Below are 16,609 nucleotides of genomic sequence, written 5' to 3'. Positions count from 1 at the left end.
GTACAACAGCATCAATATGAGTTCAGGTCCAATTACCCTTCCTACGTTGCATGTACACAGCTCTATAAAGCATCAGTATGAGTGCTTTATCTTAAATGAGTATCTGTATTACATTCAACTAAATGTCCAACCCTTAGTACAACTCTGCCAGAATACAAGTGAGTACAAGTATAGACTCACTGCAAGTCTGGTACTGAACAAATTTAATTTGAAATATGCTGATACCAGTTTGACTCTACCATATCAGTCTACAGACTGACATACACCAAAGTACCATCTTCTTAATACAAATATACTGACTCTATATGAGTATCTCAATTTGATCTGGGAGAAATTCTTTGCACCCTAGTCTAATTGTTCTGGCCCTTCAAACTGACATCAAACTTAATTCTGTGAGTTAAATCAACACTGCGCATAGGAAAGGTGACTAAAAACTTGTAAGGAAATTTGGGACTTGATCGATCTGGTAGGTGACTTGTCACGCCATGACTTGTAGCTAAGTTGGCAGCAGGGTATGTACTGTATGGTTGTTTTATGTTTAAGTTACAATTACAGTAAGGTTGAGACGTCACTGTCTGTGCATAAGTACAACGATGTGTCTAATTTTGAGGGTTATATTAATAAAATGCTAGTTGAAATTTGAAAACGAGTGGCCATCATTTAACTTTCTAGCACATTTTGTGGGCAAAACTGACAACCTGCGATTCCTTTGACCATTTCACAGACTTGACTAACAGTGCTCGTATGAAATTAATATCACCAAAACTTTCGTTAGTTCATAACTTTGACTACTTTCATTGTGAACAAAACATGTTGTATGCGCACCTAAAAGCAGCCTGAGTGAAGGGAGTTGGTCCACACACACATATTAAGCGATTGATGAATTCTGCTGGTTTAAGGTCTGCTAACTGTTGTCTCAGTAAGTTCTCTGTTACCCTCCCTCTCAGCCATGGCCATGCATTGTCAGCATCTGAAAGAATGTTTATCAGCTTAAACCTGCAAAGGAAAGTACATCTCTAGTTAATCTCTGTCATACAGCACACATTAGCACCATGAGTTTGCTTTGTTTTGAAAAAAGGGTAGGCTTTACGATTAAAAGCATCTTGTGGGAGTTTCTTGCAACAAAAGGAGCATTGTAGTTTGCAAAATTAAACCTGGTACCAAAAAAGAGTCAAAGGGCTTTTATAGCACTTTCTCGCCAATGTATGAATATTATATTAGATTATAAAAACATTTGGTAAGAGGGTTGTGAAGGAACATAAACAGAATGATTGCCTGCAGGATGAGTGTGCACAAAGGGTGAAATCAAACTAGACGAGGGCAGCGGTGTGGGGTGGGGAGGTGGGATTCAGATCATGTTCAATTCAGCACAGTAGCTAACAGCTGGCCACATCTGGAGCGTAAATTCTAGCTATGTACATGTTCGAATATCTCGTCATAGTTAATTTCTCATTTCTTCCATTAAATATTTCCATAGCCAATTTCACTTTTAAGAGTGGGAAATTGTGACAAACTGTTTGATGGCCATCTTCTGATGCATGATACCTTACAAGGTATCACAACTGCATTCATTCTCATCGATTAGACAAATTTGCACAAATCACCTCACTAATGAACCTAAACACCACACAAATTGTTTTTGATGTCATATTAATTTTTCCCCCTTTCACCAGGGTTCTCGCAAGCCCATTTTGACCAGGGTGGTGCGCCCCGTTCAAATTTGATTTTGCTTTCTCATGGCTTTAAAAATTTGAACGCCTGGTTTGAAAATTGTAATGAATAATCAACGCTAACAAATACGACTAATAGATGTGAACCATTTCAACATCAATACAAACAAAGATTCAAATATTCACCTTTTTTCAGTTCCTTTCCCAATTGCAACCGTAGATCCCTCTTTTCTGACTTTTTGTATGCAGTATCTATGTAAGTGCTGCTTAGCTGCAGCATTAATTACTGTGAGACTGTTCACCACAGACATAATTTACCACGGCACATACACAACATTCATTCAGAGAAGTTTGCCAACCCACCCTATACTAGCATAATGATTGTTAGACCTGGAAAGCCCCGCCCATCACTGCTATAGAAAGGGATCTTATTGGCTGACACATTGACCAACCTCGTCTGGTTGATGTAGTGTTCTACGTGCAAACGTAGATGCTGTGGGATTAACATAATTTATTCAATGATGCAATAAAATACACTACACAAGTGCATGTAACCGTATAGTTTAAGTTACAGACTTATCCTGTGCCCCACTACGTGTAACCATGGAGGTTCACATGAGAGGTGGATGTAACAGTCATGGATTGTGGCTGTTGCCCCTGCATGGAATGGAAGCCAAATGCTTACATTCAGAGATCCTACGATCAAAGTACTCAACGTAGGCCCTGAACCAGGGCTGGAAAAATTGTTCATTTCTTTGCAAGAAGAAAATAATGCTCTGCAAGGAGCTAATAATTTTCCAGCAAGCGGCCAAGGTTTAACCAGGTATTCTAAGTTACTTTCAGTATTGAAATCAGTGAATGATCGATCAGACACCATTTGTACATTTTGTAAGCTATAATCTATCTTTAGTTAACATATATGGGTAAGTTATGATAATCCTGCGTCCACCTGTTTGTAATTGGAACACTGTTCATCAGACTTTGATGCAACCAGTGGAAATTGAAACAGTGCTAGTGTGTAAATACAAACTTATAACCAACTTTTTATGATTAGGCACAGGCTATGTATAACTGCTGGTAAATTTTGTCAATCACCTTGGCCTACCATTACAGTCACAATTTCATTGCAAAATAACAAAATAATACTGTAGTTATCCAGCCTACATAACTTAGAATATAGTATACATATACTAACAGTCACATAAGTTGTAGTGAATTATTTGAACATTTATGAAATGGTGCTCGGTAAGCATGAATTTTAAGTACTTTGGTTGCTTCAATTCACGGAGCTTCCAGTCTTTCAGAACTATGGCATCCTACCAATAAACCTATTTTCCTTTTGTCCTCACTAAGTCTTTGAATGATTTGCCAATTGAAAGAAAAAACACCCAAAACCAAAGAAAAACCAAAACCAAACGAATGGAATTTGAAAAATGCAGCTTTTCAAGAAATCTTGTTCTTGAATGGATGTTACAAATGACGCACAGATAAGTACAAAAGAATAAAACCCTGGTAAACTTGAATATGCAAACTAAGCAGAGGCATTGTCAACTTGTTATGATGCAATAACAAAGAATAGCCAAAGTCTATTGTACCAGCAACTCTGCTTACTGGAATTGAACTAAAAATAATATTTTCTCCTGCAAGTTGTTTGGAAATTTCATGAAAACAAGCATTTCAACCGTCAACATGTTTACAGAAAAGTAAATGATTGAGAAAGGGTGGAGCGGATTCTGGGAACATGTGCGGGTAATGTATATCCAGACACCAGTTTATTTTTAATGGAAAAAAAACTTGGCCACAATTTGCAAATTATGTTCCAATTATATCCTGTGATAACTAAAAAATCTGCTATTGGAATATAATCCTACTTACATAATTGTTGATATTACATACATGTACACAGTCAGACAGAATGGGTTACAATCTTTACTCCATTTTTGAACTGGGAAAGGAAAGGTCTGTGTTGTCAACATCTCCCCCATTCCTAAATTCAAGCCCTGTACTTCTTTTCCATGGTGTATACAGTGACTGAAGTTCCATTGCATTTACATTGTATACAATTAAGCTTGATTGGACTATATCTACCTGGTACATAGCATGGAGGAAGAAGATGCTATTCAGCCAAAGTTACCTTCGCTGATTAACGCTGATTCGCTGATTAACCTTCGCTGAGTTTGTTTATATAGTAGTACTAGTATTCCTAGGCTTCAACATTCCTGGTTAAATTATGTGCCATTCAATTGGTTCTTCATCAAAATATTGTTTTGTATTATGCCACTATCTATTTGATTTTAAAATTGCACACACATCAACACCATACGTCCTTCTACACATCACTCAGATGCTAATAGTGCATTTTGTCTATTTAATTTTTAAACACTGTGTAATATTACTTATGTACGAGCTAAATGATGACATGTCATATGCCACTCGTTTACCAGAGTTAGAATGATAACATCAGGTGACTACGGCAATAAGCAATTTAGTTGAGTCATTTCTGTGGTTGTCCGAAGTAGGTATTGAAATACAAAGACTCAAACGTCAAAATTGATAGAAATTAAGTGTTGACACGTCAATTGTTAATGTCAGCCAGGCCTAGCTTGTACACAGTAGGCCTATGCAAATAGGAAAAGCAATTATATATTCTTTTTAAGAGTTGTTACGCTGTTCAAAAGATAAAATCCACAGACCAAACGTTACAGACAGTAATCCCTCTATGTATTGTAAATGCTTTTATATCAACTAAACATTAAATAATCTGTGCACAAACTTAGGAATTTGAAATCAGTTTCAACTGAAAATTGCTGAATGTTTAGACAGGAAAATGCAATTTTAATGTTCTTTATCATTATGAAACATTAGCTGAGTAGTTCTCTCTTTTCATCAAGAACCAAATAACATAAATCTGACTACTGTATCGCTTCATATATGCTCTTGTAAAATCACAGGGTATTAGAGTAACGGTAAACAACTTACGACTTTTGTTGCTGCTCCAGTTGCTCCATTTCACTTCTCCATAAAATGTCACTCTCAGTCTTATTGAAGAAAAGCAATTTGATGCAACTGTAAACGAAAGGAAATATTTGGAATTAAACACTTAGCAATTCTCCCCTCACCCACCATACCTTAAAACCAAAGAGTTTGAATAAATTTACCAATGCACCTACCTCTTCTGAAGGTTCCCTGCTGTGGTCTGGCTAATCAAACGGATCATAGGAGTCAGTCCTGTCCCCGCAGCAAGAAGAACCATGTCAGTACATTTCTTTAATCTGGATTCGTCAAAATTTCCTTCAAAGTCACTGATCTGAATGTTAGAAACTAGAATAAAAAATTAAAATTAAGGCATGATAAATAATTGCAAAAACAGAATAACAGCACTCTGTAGACCACTTCCCTAGTGTCCAATCTGTCAACCAAACAAACAGTAACCCTCGACTGAATCCAACAGCTTCACTTCTATGTGAACTCACACAATTGACAGTATTCCTTAGTATTACCAAATATAAATGTTTCCAATAACCACACCCATTGAAACAACATGTATCATATCTTGATGTTAGACAGGTGGTTTTGTGGTCTGATATTGATTCTCATGAAGGTATAACAAGGTGATCTTCACATCTCATATGTGGTCTGATAATGTTTCTAATGAAGGTTTAAGGAGGTGATCTTCACATCTCATATGTAGTCTGATAATGTTTCTAATGAAGGTGTAAGGTGGTGATCTTCACATCTCATATGTGGTCTGATATTGTTTGTAATGTAGGTGTAAGGAGGTGATCTTCACATCTCATATGTGGTCTGATAATGTTTCTAATGAAGGTGTAACGAGGTGATCTTCACATCTCATATGTACGTGGTCTGATAATGTTTCTAATGAAGGTGTAAGGTGGTGATCTACACAGGATGTATGTGGTCTTATAATGTTTCTAATGAAGGTTTAAGGAGGTGATCTTCACATCTCATATGTGGTCTGATAATGTTTCTAATGAAGGTGTAAGGTGGTGATCTACACATGATGTATGTGGTCTTATAATGTTTCTAATGAAGGTTTAAGGAGGTGATCTTCACATCTCATATGTGGTCTGATAATGTTTCTAATGAAGGTGTAAGGTGGTGATCTTCACATCTCATATGTGGTCTGATATTGATTCTAATGAAGGTGTAACTAAGTGATCTTTTCATGTAAAACTTAAAGATATGAAGCATTCTTTGACTTGTCTGTGTTTTCCCCTTACTACTGTAAATTGAGACATTGTACTGAATAATTTTATGTGACATTGCATAGGACCGATACTTGATAAATTACTGTTGCTTTGTTGTAAATCAGCAGTTTTGCATTTGGTTGGCAAAGTTCACTAAACTCAAATAAAGTACACTAGATAAAAAAGGAAAGAGTATCAAATGTAATGCACTTTCAAGATGAACAGTTACCTGTTTTGAGGTTTTCGATATGCCGTGTCAAGCAACCATCACTGTAAATTTTGATCATAAAATTCAGAAACCGTCCAGAGTGAGCCTGTTTGGTGTGCTCACTGTTCTGTAAGGATGGAGTGATTACTGTGTAGGGTCTGTTGATTAGTGCACCTGCAGAGAAAATACCAGAACGAAACATCCAAGATTACACAGTTATGAAACATGAAGACAGAAAGTGGATTCTCAAAATACCTCACACTACAAATGGTGCTCTCTAGTGTTCTAGTTAAGGGTGTTGTCATGTAGGTCCACACTACAAATGGGGCTCTCTAGTGTTCTAGTTAAGGGTGTTGTCATGTAGGTCCACACTACAAATGGGGCTCTCTAGTGTTCTAGTTAAGGGTGTTGTCATGTAGGTCCACACTACAAATGGGGCTCTCTAGTGTTCTAGTTAAGGGTGTTGTCATGTAGGTCCACACTACAAATGGGGCTCTCTAGTGTTCTAGTTAAGGGTGTTGTCATGTAGGTCCACACTACAAATGGGGCTCTCTAGTGTTCTAGTTAAGGGTGTTGTCATGTAGGTCCACACTACAAATGGGGCTCTCTAGTGTTCTAGTTAAGGGTGTTGTCATGTAGGTCCACACTACAAATGGGGCTCTCTAGTGTTCTAGTTAAGGGTGTTGTCATGTAGGTCCACACTTCAAATGGGGCTCTCTAGTGTCCTAGTTAAGGGTGTTGTCATGTAGGTCCACACTACAAATGGGGCTCTCTAGTGTTCTAGTTAAGGGTGTTGTCATGTAGGTCCACACTACAAATGGGGCTCTCTAGTGTTCTAGATAAGGGCGCTGTCATATAGGACTTTGCAATTTTTCTGGAGAGCATAATAAACTTTGGAGAGTAAAGGATAGCTTTATCTTTAATTTATCTTTCTTTAAAGTGGTTTGCTCCTGATGGAACATGCTAGATTCTTTAGTATATAACAGCGCCCTCTGTTGACTTGTTTGAGACTGGTGTGTGCCAGTATCAATTCTAATTAATTCTCAACAATCCATTCTATTAGGGCAGTTTTGTTGTCTAGTGCATGACTAGAATGGATATAACAGCGCCCTCTGTTGACTTGTTTGAGACTGGTGTGTGCCAGTATCAATTCTAATTAATTCTCAACAATCCATTCTATTAGGGCAGTGTTTTTGTCTAGTGGATGGCATGGAACATTGTGCAACCTCTGTATAGACTTCTGTTTAAGAGCTAAGATAAGCCTTTTACTCTATATTGAAGATTGTGGAGAGTACCAGGAGACACGGTTATTTCAAGAACATTTGCTAACGGTGGGACATCCGTCCAATCTGTCATTGGTCATGGTGGGGTCATGGTGGACATCAGGGCATACCTACTCCTTGGTAAGAACTGCATATCCATAAATATGCAGCTGTGTATGAATTCCTGTCCAAAGTCTCAGTGACAACAAACATTCTTACATTTACTATGACTTCTCAGCAGGGCTGTATAAGGAAAACATTCAGCTAGCGAGACTCTGCTACGTCCATCTCTCCAACTTCACTGATCTCCATACACATAATTAGCACACCCATGCACGACTTACTTCTTAAAAGAATATTTCCATTAATGTAATAAAACATACCATCCACTTCCATTTGCAAATAGACATGGTATCCTGTTGGTACATGCATGACAGTACCCTCAGGGAGTTCACAGGTTATGACCTTTGTGTTGTGGTTAATTTGCATGATTTCATGAACTTTGCACTTTCTGAATATCAGTTCTGAAAATAAAAACAAGATCAAAGATTAAAAGTGGTAAGCAGCATTTACAGCATTGGGTCAACATTTCTGCCACACTTGGCTATTTCTCAAAATAAATACAAAACACAACTGTGTAATTGATCAAGCAGAAGCACCCACCAACATACTCTACTAAATGAAGTTTACTGAGCAAGTAACTTATTGGTTACATTCACTTCTCTATATTTCATTGTCCAGATTAATTGTCATATAAGTATTAATTACATTTATTAAAACGTCTTTAACTTTTTCTACTTCATTATTTCAATGAAAGTTGACTAGTCAAGCTCACAAAGTATAATTTCAGCGTTGAATGATGTCAATAAGAAATTGTAGAATTCAACACTGACATGTCTTAAATACTATTCTGTACTCAAATCAGGAACATATCAAGTTCAGTTGAAAAATCAAAATAATGAAGAAATAGACTGGAGGATCAAAACTTGTCCAATTTCCCTTTTTAATGTGTCACATTTATTATTTTGAAAAGTGCCTGGGCAATTTTCAGAATGAAACTGAATCATGATACAATAGCTAATGAATTTTCATTTAGCCCCACAGAAAACTTGAAAAGTGCCATGGTTGATTGAATGTAATCTTTTTTTGACTAAATCTCAAAAAGGCTTGTTTCAAATTTGTCAGAAGTCAACAACCATGTGGGAAAACTGCTTTCGTGCAGGAATCTTGTTTGACTCGACTTCAAGATGCAAACAAGCATACACAGAGATGGTTGCAGAGTTGCATAGGAAAATGTTTATCTGTCTTCCGAAGACAGAAATTTTGCAACATTTCCAACAACAAAAATTGAAGAATCTTCAGTTGAGACATTAATATATGTGAATATTTCATGCGCCATCATTCCTCGGTTTTCTTAACAAAGATTGATATCAAACATACATAGAAAGCTGCCATTTCAATGGAAATTGATGGTAAAATGCTGAAAAAATGTCACAAATTAGACGATTTCCACTGGATATATTTAATGATGAATAGAAATTAACCTCTTTCGTTGACATGCTGTAATTCATCGTTGTGATCCTTAGGCACTCCTAATTTTGTCCAGTGTCCTGGTTTAGTTTTCTTCAAGATGAAGTCAGCTCTGTTGACTGGTCCACTTCTCACTCTGACTGAAGGACAAAAACATGATATAACAGATCACTGATGACCTGAGACCACATAGCTAACTACAGTATGAAGGCTAGATCTACACAGGAATGAAAGCTAGGTTTACACAAGAATGAAAGGCTAGGTCAACACAAGAATGAAAGACTATATGGTCTACACAAGAATGAAAGGCTAGATCTACACAAGAATGAAAGGCTATATGGTCTACACAAGAATGAAAGGCTAGATCTACACAAGAATGAAAGGCTATATGGTCTACACAAGAAGGAAAGGATAGGTCTACACAAGAATGAAAGGATAAGTCTACAAAAGAATGAAAGGCTACAGTAGGTCTACACAAGAATGAAAGGCTAGGTCTACACAAGAAGGAAATGATAGATCTACACAAGAATGAAAGGCTACAGTAGGTCTACACAAGAATGAAAGGCTATATGGTCTACACAAGAAGGAAAGGATAGATCTACACAAGAATGAAAGCTAGGTCTACACAAGAATGAAAGGATAGGTTAACACAAGAATGACCTGTCGTAGGCCGACAGCCACCCAATTACATTACTTTAGTTGGCATTTACTATCCAGGATAAAGTTCAAAGAAGGTGCTTGGACCAAGAAAATGGCTACTTGGATTTAAATTAAATGGAGGATTTTCATGAGAAAAAGACTATATGGGACAAATTTCCTTAGAGATGAAATATCTGAGATGAGATTACAAACACTGTGTTGCTGTGATCATTACCATTGTACCTATTTGCAGTCAAATCTTGTCCTTAAACTTGGCCATAGTTTCAAAGTTTACAAAAAAAAAATTCCCAACAGATAATCATAAAGACAAAAGGTTATAGAATAATATCAAGTCTGTTAATTTTAAACCGGACGATACGTTTTAGTATCTTTTACATGAGAAAGGACAATTAACCTGAGGAAACTCTTCGAATGGTTTCTAAAGTTAAAACACAACAAGTCAAAACAAACAGGGGAATGTAACACAAATTGCAGTTTCCTACACCTACCTTGTATGTCTCTTTGTATCTCTGCTGAAAGATCTGCATCAATATAAGAAAACAAGAAGTAACTAGGATGCAAACACATGAGTCCGATGAAAAACAGTAAAAGCAATAAAGCCGGCAAAATCTTATCACTCAAAGCACCTTAGACAGAAACATATTTAGACGTGGTTTTGACAGTAGAACCACTAGGATCAACTAATTTGAAACAAATTAAGGCACATTGTTGTTGGGGAAATTATGGTAGAAGTAGTAGAACCTGTCAGATTAGATAGCTTGAGTTAACTCTGGCAAAGATACTCTGAAGACTCTGAAGATAAAGAAGTCTGGCAAAGATACTTTATGACTAAGGAAGGATAGTTTAGCCAGTACAAACACATAGATCATATAACTAGTTAAATAGACAAAAACTCATTCATGACAAAAGGATGACTTCAGTAGAAGAACTAGTCAGATCAGATAACTCAAGCTAACTCTAGCAAAGAAACATTACGACTAGGGAAAACACGGTATAGGCAATAAACATAATTTTAAAAACAAAAATACACCGTTCAAGACTGGTTGAAATAGTTTTCTGTCAAATTCCTTGACCATTAATTTTTTACTTAGCCACTTTATGTTTTCTCAGATGAATGCATTCTTAAGTTGATAAACAATATGAATCTTTCCCAAATTTGCAGACCCAGTTTTTAACATGTTGTTTTGCATGGGTGGCTTCTTCTTTGGTTATGCTTCTAGCTTTGACCTTCTGCCTTATAACTTTTCTTTTTTTCTTTATTCACCAAAATCAAATTCATTACAAAAAACTTACCGAGGCAAACTGTGTAAATGTGATCATCCAGATATAAGATGGCCCTAAATGTTTGATCATAGTGGTCGATGATCACATGTTCTCTTGCAATATTCTAGAGCAGTGAAAGGGTAAATGACAAAATAATGAGGTTGTACATGGAATTGTAACATAACTGTAAAGGAAGTTACAAACATTGGTGTGGGAGTGTGGGGGGGGGGGTGCAGCAATGACAAAGGTATGGGGAGGTGAGGAAAGGAAAAGCCAACTGTATGATTAGAACTAAATAACTTCACATTGCATAATACAGTAGGAACTGTAAAATCAATTAAAAGAATTTCAATTGAAATTCTTAAGAGTCCACTAAGATCAACTAACTATCCACACATCCGAAAACTTTAATGAATACCCCAATATGCAGTTAGTAAAATAAAATGCATGATACTGTAACTGGCATCTAACAATTTGGTAAACTATTTTTTTTTGCAATTGTAAACGACGTAGATTTATCATCGAGAAAACTTCATCTGTTTCTGAGAATGTAACGTTCCAATGACTTAGGGTGTTAGCTCACCTTGCACTTGGCATACACTGTTATATAGACTGCATCATCCTTTTGATACCAATCATACCTGTAGAATTGAATATTGATAGTAGTTCATTTACTAATGAATTATTAAAGGCACAACATTAATATTTGATACTGTACGCTGTAGTTGAATAACGCTGCTATCAGTCAAAGTTGTATTTCTACACCACTATTTGATGTTTTGATAAATGACACTTTTGACAGCTGAGGTTCATCAGTTAAAGTGGCTGGACTATCCTAAAGCAGCATTTTGCTTTATGTCGCCGTTTTCTACATTTTTGACAAGTTCATAGAGTTTTTAACATATATCAATCACAAAACAGCAAACGAAGATATTAGCCAAGTTTTTTCCCTGCCAAAAGCGGTAATTGGAGAGTAATTAAAGACATTAAAAGATAATGAGAAAAGTGTCCTCCAACAAATTACACATTTAATATTAATTGCATACAGTTCCCCCAACCCACTAGTTTGAATTCAACCAATCAGAGATGCAGGTTTAGTAATGAGCCGTTGCTAAAAAGAGATTCATAACGTCCAGTAGGTAACTTGGTACAACCAGCCAGCTGGTACTCTAATAGCTCCCTGGTACAACTGCCATTGACAATCTACACAAATCAAGCATGGTGTTGTATTACGGATTGGTCAATGACGTTCGTAGCTTTTAAATATTCTTATTATGGACGAGGTTTATTTGGACCCCAACGGAAAATATCTTCGAGAAAAACAAAGTTGAAAGTTGTAAATTTTTCAACTTTTATGCCACTATTTCAAGTCAGATTGAATAGATAAGCTAGTTATGTATGTCGTTATGGCATCGTGGAATCAGTGAGGTTGAGAAAAACCATAGAAAAGGACGCGAAATGCTGCTTTAAGGAATTGTTTAGTGAAAAATGGGATCCAGTCCTTTCAGTCATATCATTTTTTGTCTTTGTATCGCCTTAAGCCTTGCCCTGTGATGAATTTTTAGTTTCTGTGATGATAGAGAGCTTTTGAAATGTAGTCCTGTCCTACCAGAAAACTTAAATCTAGCACTGACTTCTGTCAAGACGTGATGTCAGTGTGTCACATTGGTCAGAATCGATCTGTATGGTTGTGAATACAAAAGATCTGACTCTATGCTTGGCCTTCATACAAAACACAGGAATGTGTACAGACTTCGTGTACTGCTGTGTTTCAAAAAATTGCTCAAATAACAAAATATCTGAACAACATATTATGAAGAAAACCGAGTAAGGGAATTCTCAGACATTTTAACTCTTCAAAAGATTGCTAACTTGCAACTGCAACGAGAAATTTCCGTCTAAATCGCTATTTAACTTTCAGAAATTTGAAATTTACTCCCTACAGTGTACCTTGCTAATGATATCGTCCGTGCAGCCCCCCCCCCCCAAAAAAAAGAAGTTCCGCCATAACGTCACTGTTCAAAATATATTAGATTAAGTTGGCGCGAGGTTCAAACTTCACTTCTCCTGAATCATAGGATGAAAAATCCCTGAACTAGGACTGTGAAAACATGATGTATTTTTTTTTCATATACGTACCCAATAGACTGCCACTAAAAAATCCTTTATGGAGACCATTAGGTCTGTTCCTCAGAGCAAGGTTGCCACTTTGGTGGTTTAAGTGCCAAAAAAATGACAAATTTGGCTTTAGTTTTCAAATTTCATTGGCCTGATGACACCAATTTAAGGAAATAGTAGCTGAATCGTTAAATTACCACAAAGAACATTGATGTCAACCAGTTCATTGTGTTCATTACGACTCAAGGTTGCATATAGGCCTACACTCTTCAACATTTGGTAAAAGCTAATGTTCAGCTTAGGGACCATAATTGCAATGAATTGCAAACCCACATTATTCCTACCTAGTCAATTTAGTCATAAAATAACAGCAAATAACAGCAAAATAACTTGATGCTTGGTTGGTTGCGTCACAGTAGAACACATAAAACACAATTCTCAATGGGAAAAATTATAATTTTTATGGCATTGAATCACATGCACATAAGGTGTTACATAATGTGTGTCAAGGACAAATGACATTAGCTGTCATCCAATGGTGCTATGTTGGGTTTGTGAAGCTAAAAGAACATGTTTTGGTAGAGTAATTAGAAATTCCTAAAACAAAGGATTAACATGAACAATTAGGTCTGCACCGACGAGCTGACCTCAATTTAGCCTTCAAAGAACATTCCAGAGTATCATTTAAAGGGGAATATTTTGCAAACCAGTATAGCTAGAGAAACATTACTGGCATTCAAACATTTTTTTCTTTCTTGGACTATAAAATATCAAGACTAAAATTCTGCTTCAAGTCATCCTTCAAGAGTTGCAATAATCAATTGTTTTTGTTAAAAAGACATGTCAACACCATCAAACCAAAATGTACTGTTAAGGGTTGTAGCTTTAAAGATAATAAATTATGGATGGCAATTTACGATAAGAAAAACTTTCTTGTTTATTTCCATCCCATCTTGTTGACCTAACTTCTAATTTCCAGTCTTGACCAATTAAAGTATAATTTATAGGTTGCTTTTGTTCTTAGGTACACTGATAGTATTTTTTTCCATCTCTTACTGGCACTGGTACAACCACAGGTTGTTCCTTTCCTAAAGTTGAGTACTTTTGCAAAAACAAGCCAAGCATGAACAAAGTCCTGAACAAAGACTGCCCGGGTTTTGCTTACAAATGGCAAGTCTGTTGCAGCTTGAAAGGATTATTCCAAAACAATAGTTAAACAAAGAAAATCTTTACAAATGCTTGAGTACTTTGTGTAAACAAATCCTCAATAATCCCTTTCTTTGTTTTTGGATAAAATTCTTGTTTATCAGTAAGGAGATGGATTTACTGATTAGTCTGCAACTCTTATCCAAGTTCATATCCACATGTCAGTATCATTTCTTGATGGTAAGGAAGATAAAGAAATAGACCCATAATGGTATATTATGCAGATCTACATGTGAGACTATATATATTTATCTAAGTCATTTTATAAAATAACCAATTTACCTGTAATTTTTGTTAAAACTCATCATCTATTTTATAGTTGTCAATGATTGTGTTTAATATTAAATTATATGGTATCCTAACGTACCTGGCTTTTGGGGGACCTTCGTGTGTTGGTACTTGAACAGAAACGGCCGATATTTTACCTGCGAACAAAATAGGGTGTGATTATCTCAGCAACCATGTCTTTACTGACAGAATAAAGAAGAAGTGTTTTTAGCAAATTCAAAATTACTGATAAGATCCGTTAGTAAATACAGTTGTTTCTGGAGTGCAAGCAGGGACAACTAGTGAGAATGAATAAATCTTAGTATAATGGGAAAAGCTATGGTTTTAACCTGTCACAAAATTGGTTCACTTGACAAAATCAATTTTAAAGCATAACTTTGCATTTATTTAATTTAATTTGGATGTTATACTAAAATAACAACCAGTTTCAGTTCAATAACTTCAAGCTTGTTTGATTCAACTAATAATATGACAAAAGTCCAAATGTTCATGTATCTTTACACGGTATTTAAATTTAATAGGAAACATAGTCTGGGGTAACCAAAGTTTTGCAGTCAAATTGAGTTCTTACATAGTAGCTAATTGTGCTGTAATCTGACAATATCACATAATTCCTATACCGAGTACCAGCCAGCAGCTTTGGTTTGTCTACGGTACTGACTGCAGTATGGGGAGGGAGCAGCTAAGTTGGAAGACTTCCGTACGTCTTTCCTCGATTTCTACAATTCCTGTTCTGGAATACTGTAAAACAGTTTTACTCGGTGGCCAGATAAAAGAGAATTATATACTCACACTGAATTTATGACAACATATTTCGCCTCAAAGTCCAGAACAAGCAAATGTGACTATAAAACAACAGCCCTATTCTACATTAACCTGAAATAATGATTAACCATTAGGATGTGAATATACTGTTTGGTTTTTAACGATGTTCCAGCTTGTGACAGATTTGGGCATAATAGTCAAATTAGATTATAGAAATTACTAAATTGCTCCTTTCAGGAAATTGGTTGTCTCTAACTTCACACCCCTGGAGCACTGCCCTGCACTCTCAGGGGGTTTGTGAACTCAACTTTAATAGAAGCTGTGACAGAGCATGTAAAACTGGGTTGTAAGTTTTGTGAGTACGATTAAGATGAAGTTTGGTAGTTAATCCATAGTTGTACATACCATCAATTTGTGTTTCAGGTGGTTTCAGTAATGGTGCTGTGACTGGTTTTTTACCTATAATGAGACAAAGGAATGGAGCACTTGTAGTGAAAGCAAAAGAAAGCTCTACAATGGATTAAGATATACAGAGTACACAGATTATAGATTGTTTCAAAGTGAACAATTTAAAAAACTTAAACCATCAGTCCCCAAATTTCTTTGAGTAGGGTGGGGGGTATTGACACAGTTTAATTAGATCATTAGAAGCAATGCATAACATTAACCTTGAAGCCTCCTCTGAGATGCTGGTATAATCATGAATTCTTACCACTATTAGTTATTTAGATTTTATATCCTATTTATATCCCATTGTAATGACAACAACATCTTGGAAATCAATACATAGAGTTTATTTTTTGTTTATGATGTAATGTTGCAAATTTCTTGGTCTACAATGAAAAACAACCCCCCCCAACAAAAAATAAGCCCAGCTTTCCAACTTATTGGGAATTGTGATAAACAGATAGTTACCAAACCCAAACTATTGCACACTGAAAAAATAGATGTTCGCAACACAGCACTTGCTGGGGACTACAGTACTGTAGTCAGCTGTAACATCTTTGACCATAATAAAAAAACACATGTTAATATGCATAATAGTTATAAAGGTGAAATATATAAAAGATAAAGGATCTCCAAGCTTGCACTTACTTGCTCTAACACGTGACCCAGGCACAGAGTCCATTTTGAGCTTTCCAATGAAGCACTTATCCAACAAAGAATCGATATTGACCCACTGATGGAACTGATGGAACATCGAGAATAAAGAGATATTTCATATTTACCAACTGATACAATAAATCTGAACATTTCACTAAGATCTACTCAGGTACTATATATATTACGATGTTACTGAAGTACAGTATCAAACAAATGATGGAATAAACACATCTAGACACAACAGGAGAAACAAACCCAAAGACCACCATCAACAGTCTCTGTGATAGAGATCCTACTGATGAGCAACTGCCCTTCTGTTGACCCTCC

The 16,609-nt window shown here is 36.1% G+C and overlaps 2 protein-coding genes across 6 annotated transcripts in view; both read right to left on the bottom strand.

Moving 5' to 3' along the window:
• LOC139962907 (cytochrome b5 reductase 4-like) overlaps window positions 1-16,609 on the bottom strand; it is a 31,687-nt gene that overhangs the window by 3,035 nt on the left and 12,043 nt on the right. For all 5 annotated transcript variants that reach the window (XM_071963301.1, XM_071963302.1, XM_071963305.1 and 2 more), the window contains 12 exons: window positions 16,274-16,367; window positions 15,584-15,637; window positions 14,493-14,550; window positions 11,385-11,442; window positions 10,832-10,925; window positions 10,027-10,059; window positions 8,893-9,018; window positions 7,732-7,872; window positions 6,108-6,260; window positions 4,841-4,991; window positions 4,650-4,736; window positions 826-996 (listed from right to left, as the gene is read on the bottom strand). In XM_071963301.1, coding sequence (XP_071819402.1) covers window positions 826-996; window positions 4,650-4,736; window positions 4,841-4,991; window positions 6,108-6,260; window positions 7,732-7,872; window positions 8,893-9,018; window positions 10,027-10,059; window positions 10,832-10,925; window positions 11,385-11,442; window positions 14,493-14,550; window positions 15,584-15,637; window positions 16,274-16,367 — 1,220 coding nt within the window. The remainder of the gene's footprint in view (window positions 1-825; window positions 997-4,649; window positions 4,737-4,840; window positions 4,992-6,107; window positions 6,261-7,731; window positions 7,873-8,892; window positions 9,019-10,026; window positions 10,060-10,831; window positions 10,926-11,384; window positions 11,443-14,492; window positions 14,551-15,583; window positions 15,638-16,273; window positions 16,368-16,609) is intronic.
• LOC139962909 (uncharacterized) overlaps window positions 1-16,609 on the bottom strand; it is a 47,466-nt gene that overhangs the window by 19,499 nt on the left and 11,358 nt on the right. The window lies entirely within an intron of this gene.

Source organism: Apostichopus japonicus, chromosome 21, assembly GCF_037975245.1.
Source record: "Apostichopus japonicus isolate 1M-3 chromosome 21, ASM3797524v1, whole genome shotgun sequence".
Lineage (NCBI taxonomy): Eukaryota > Metazoa > Echinodermata > Holothuroidea > Aspidochirotida > Stichopodidae > Apostichopus > Apostichopus japonicus.
Note: the sequence above shows the minus strand (reverse complement) of the source record. Positions and strands in the feature narration are given on the sequence as shown.